The following is a 4,535-nucleotide window of genomic DNA, read 5'->3' as shown; positions in this document are numbered from 1 at the left end:
TATATTATAAATATATAATAATTATATTAAGAGAACATAAGAGATTACTCTTATAAAGAATGTAAGCGATTACGCCTTATATTCCTTAATTATGGAGTCCAATGACATTCTATAAGCACGTAGCTCACCTAACTCAGGAGAAAGCAGTGCTCACAGACATCCTGTCAGTCTTGCAGGAGTATATAAAGAAATATCAAAGCTGGTAGTGGAAACTGGTTGCAGTTTGAAATTAATAAGCCTTTTCTTAAATTAATGAATTTTCTGATATGATCAAAGAGATGGAGAAAGTGATACTATACCTACATGTGTGGTGTGTTTATTTGGTGAGAAGGAGGGGCACAGTTTCAAATCACATTAAAAGTAGTTGCCAGTTTATAACAGATTATGAAAATTCTGTGAGTCCCTGATAATATAATAGTTAAGTGAATTAATGGGAGTAAGTATAGATATCTTCTTCTTATTCTACAGATGGAGAATGAATTAGATTCTGCTCGTTCTGAAATTGAACTCCTGAGGAGTCAGATGACAAATGAGAGAATCTCCATGCAGAATTTAGAAGCTTTGCTGGTGGCCAATCGAGACAAAGAATATCAGTCTCAGATAGCACTTCAAGAAAAAGAATCTGAAATTCAGCTTCTTAAAGAACACCTTTGTTTGGCAGAAAATAAAATGTGAGTTGTTTAGCAATATAAAGTCATACATCTTAATTTTTTGGTACTTTATAGATTAGTAGGATTTTTAAGCTAGAATTTAGAGAATTTGCTTCCTGTAATTTGTCATTAATTAAACTAAGGATCAGAAATATTGTGATTTGCCTAAGAGGTGGTACTTTTCTATTATGTTTTCTTATCTAAATTTAAGTTTAATGATCTCTATTGATTCTTTCCAACAGGGTTTTGAGTATAATAGAATGTCTGGTCTAAAATACTGCCTTTAGGAAATATAACAAAATGAGAAAAAAAATTAACCAGTTTGAAACCAGAAGAATTTTCATATTTAGACCAATATATTGCAGCCTAGTGTTTTCATTTGCCACATTGTATTTTCTTTTGTACTATTGCATGTACTGGGTACCTAGAAGAACACCTGCATTCACAAAATACAGAAGACTTCCTAGGACATCAATTTTGGCTTTTTTTTTTTTTTTTTTTTTTTTTTTTTTTTTTTTTTTTTTTTTTTTTTTTTTTTTTAGGATCTCTAGCACTCCTAGCATGTTATTAAAAGAACTTTGGCTGGAGAATTGGGTGGAAATGCCTCCCTGTATAGTGAATTTTTTTTCTGTGAAACTTGGTCACCTCTCATAAAACTGATGGGGACCCTTAACCCCTGTTCTTACCTGTCCTATCTATAACACTTTTCATCCAGCCTCCACTCTATCCTCACATCTGAGCTCAGGGCATGGGGAAGGATAAGAAGCATGGTCTCGGCAATCAGCCACTCCTAGGAGCCCCTGACTAGGCAAGGGCTTCAGAGCCAAGGCCAGTTTCCTTCAGAAACTGTTTTCAGGTTATGGTGGCAGTGACTGAGTCCGTTTCCGTTACTGTAGCTAGGCTGTTATGATTCCTTCAACCATTTTTGCAGGATCACTTTCTCAAGATGGTAGGTGGAAATCTACCTTCATGAAATATGCCAAAACTTCCACCCTAAGGGCTATACTCTGTTTAAGACTGACTGGTAAATACTAACACTTAGAATTAGCATGAGAAATGTTTGTTATTAGTCTCTAAAGTTTAGATTTCAGCAGTCTATGATACTGTCCTGAAAACAAGTGAAGAGGATAGAATGTTCTGTGTGAGTGGCATTCATCAATGTTTATCTTCTTTATGATATTGTGCCTTATCACAGGTTTTGTGAGGCATTGTTTGGCCTTAAGAAAGATTCTATCTATTAAATTGAAGATTGTATATATCAAATTTCATTATAAGGCACTTGGTTGAATAGATTATATAAAACAGACTATATTAATCATGGAGCTAGTGAATTCCAGTGTTAATTATTTGGTCATACTACTACTTTATATAATACCTCTAAGTACTTACATTAAAAGCTATTTATAGTAAATAGTATAGACAGATGATGTATAATATGTTTCCACAGGGAAATTGAAACAGAGAAGGATTAACTAATTGAATGGGACTGAGATTGCTTAGGCTTTTCAAGTAGGCTACTCTGCATACTTACTGTGTCTAACATGGGCATATTTTAGATGTACTAATAAATCTGGCCATAAAAATCACAATGTGATTTGGATCCAGCTAAGAAACCACTATCAATATGGTTTAATGTACCCCAGAATCATAGTCATATTTTAAGTTTAGTCAACTCTAACTCTTATCTTCTTTTAAACAGGGCCATCCAAAGTAGAGATGTGGCCCAGTTCAGAAATGTTGTCACACAATTGGAAGCTGATTTAGACATCACCAAAAGACAACTAGGAACAGAGCGCTTTGAAAGGTAAGTTTATCTCTATGCAAGCTCAAAAACAATGCTTTTCAGCATGGAAAGCATTGTTTCTTAGGTAAAAATAGGTTTTAGTTCTTTCATGATGGTTAGATTTTGAAGTATGAATTAAGCTACAGTTTTTTATGATAGTTTTAATACTTTTGCTGGATATAAAATTTTAAAGCATCACTATTTTGTTTTAGGGAGAGGGCCGTACAAGAACTTCGCCGCCAAAATTATTCAAGTAATGCTTATCATATGAGTTCTACAATGAAGCCAAATACAAAATGTCATTCACCAGAACGTGCTCACCATCGATCTCCTGACCGAGGCCTAGATCGATCATTAGAAGAGTGAGTCTGTTTAAGGATCCATTCTCTTGAGATCAAATAGTAATATCTAGTATAGTGAATATTTGGGGTAATAAGGAAACTCAATAGTCTATCTTTAATAGTGATATTTAAACAGGATTACCAAGATATATTGATATAAAAATACAGAATTTTGATAATTAGAGTTATATCTATTATACTAAAGCAAAAGGACTAATATTTTATCTGTTTGCATAAATTATGTATTTTTTTATTTCCACAGTTTTGGGGGAACAGGTGGTTTTTTTGTTACATGGATAACTTCCTTAGCAGTAATTTCTGAGATTTTGGTGCATCCAACACTCAAGCAGTGTACACTGTATCCAATGTGTACTCCTCACTCTTCTCCCATCCTTCCCCCTGAATCCCCAAAGTCCAATGTATCATTCTTATAACTTTCATCCTCATAGCTTAACTCTCACTTAAAGTGAGAACATAGGATATTTGGCTTTCCATTCCTGAGTTACTTCCCTTAGAATAATGGTCTCCAACTCCATCCAGGTTGCTACGAATGCCATTATTTCGTTCCTTTTTAATGGCTGAGTAGTATTCCTTGGTATATTTATACCACATTTTCCTTATCCACTTGTTGTTCAATGGGCATTTAGGCTGGTTCTATATTTTTGCAATTGCAAATTGTGCTGCTACAAACATGTGTGTGCAAGTATCTTTTTCATATAATGACTTCTTTTCCTCTGAATAGATACCTAGTAGTTGGATTGCTGGATCAAATGGTAGTTATACTTTTAGTTCTAAAAGGAATCTCTGTACTGTTTTCCATGGTGGTTGTACTAGTTTACATTCCCACCAGCAGTGTAAAAGAAAACATTCCCTTTTCACCACATCTATGCCAACATGTGTGATTTCTTGATTTTTTATTTACGGCCATTCTTGCAGGAGTAAGGTAGGTATCTCATTGTGGTATTAATTTGCATTTCCCTGATAATTAGTGATGATGAGCATCTTTGCATATGTTCATTGGGCATTTGTATATATTCTTTTGAGAATTGTTTATTCATGTCCTTAGCCCATTTTTTGATGGGATTAGTACTATTATTATTTTTATTATTTTTATTTTTTGCTGATTTGTTTGACTTCCTTGTAGATTCCGGATATTAGTCCTTTGTTGGATGCACATTTGGAAAGATTTTCTCCCACTCTGTGGGTTGTCTGTTTACTCTGCTGATTATTGCTTTTGCTGTGCAGAAGCTTTTTAGTTTAATTAAGTCCCATCTATTTATACTTGTTTTTGTTTCATTTGCTTTTGAGTTCTTGGTCATGAAATCTTTGCCTAAGCCAATGTTCAGAAGAGCTTTACTAATGTTATCTTCTAGAATTTTTATGGTTTCAGGTGTTAGATTTAAGTCTTTGATCATCTTGAGTTGATTTTTGTATAAGGTGAGAGATGAGGACCCAGTTTCATTCTTCCACATGTGGCGTCCCAATTATCCCAGCACCATTTGTTGAGTAAGGTATCCTTTCCCCACTTTATGTTTTTGTTTGCTTTGTCAAAAATCAGTTTGCTGTAAGTATTTGGCTTCATTTCTGGGTTCTCTGTTTCATTGGTCTATGTGCCTATTTTCGTATCAGTACCATGCTGTTTTAATAACTATAATCTTGTAGTATAGTTTGAAGTCAGGTAATGTGATGCCTCCAAATTTGTTCCTTTTGCTTAGTCTTGCTATGTGGAGTCTTTTGAGGTTCCATGTGAATTTTAGGATT

The 4,535-nt window shown here is 34.2% G+C and overlaps 1 protein-coding gene across 1 annotated transcript in view; it reads left to right on the top strand.

Moving 5' to 3' along the window:
• LOC108521507 (testis-specific gene 10 protein) overlaps positions 1 to 3,577 on the top strand; it is a gene marked incomplete at its 3' end in the record, with an annotated part of 101,402 nt that extends 97,825 nt beyond the window's left edge. Inside the window, exons 14-17 of the mRNA XM_017861365.1 lie at positions 469 to 671; positions 2,350 to 2,454; positions 2,646 to 2,795; positions 3,573 to 3,577. Coding sequence (XP_017716854.1) covers positions 469 to 671; positions 2,350 to 2,454; positions 2,646 to 2,795; positions 3,573 to 3,577 — 463 coding nt within the window. The remainder of the gene's footprint in view (positions 1 to 468; positions 672 to 2,349; positions 2,455 to 2,645; positions 2,796 to 3,572) is intronic.
• Positions 3,578 to 4,535: the final 958 nt, after the last annotated feature.

Source organism: Rhinopithecus bieti, unplaced genomic scaffold, assembly GCF_001698545.2.
Source record: "Rhinopithecus bieti isolate Rb0 unplaced genomic scaffold, ASM169854v2 scaffold_61590, whole genome shotgun sequence".
Lineage (NCBI taxonomy): Eukaryota > Metazoa > Chordata > Mammalia > Primates > Cercopithecidae > Rhinopithecus > Rhinopithecus bieti.
Note: the sequence above shows the minus strand (reverse complement) of the source record. Positions and strands in the feature narration are given on the sequence as shown.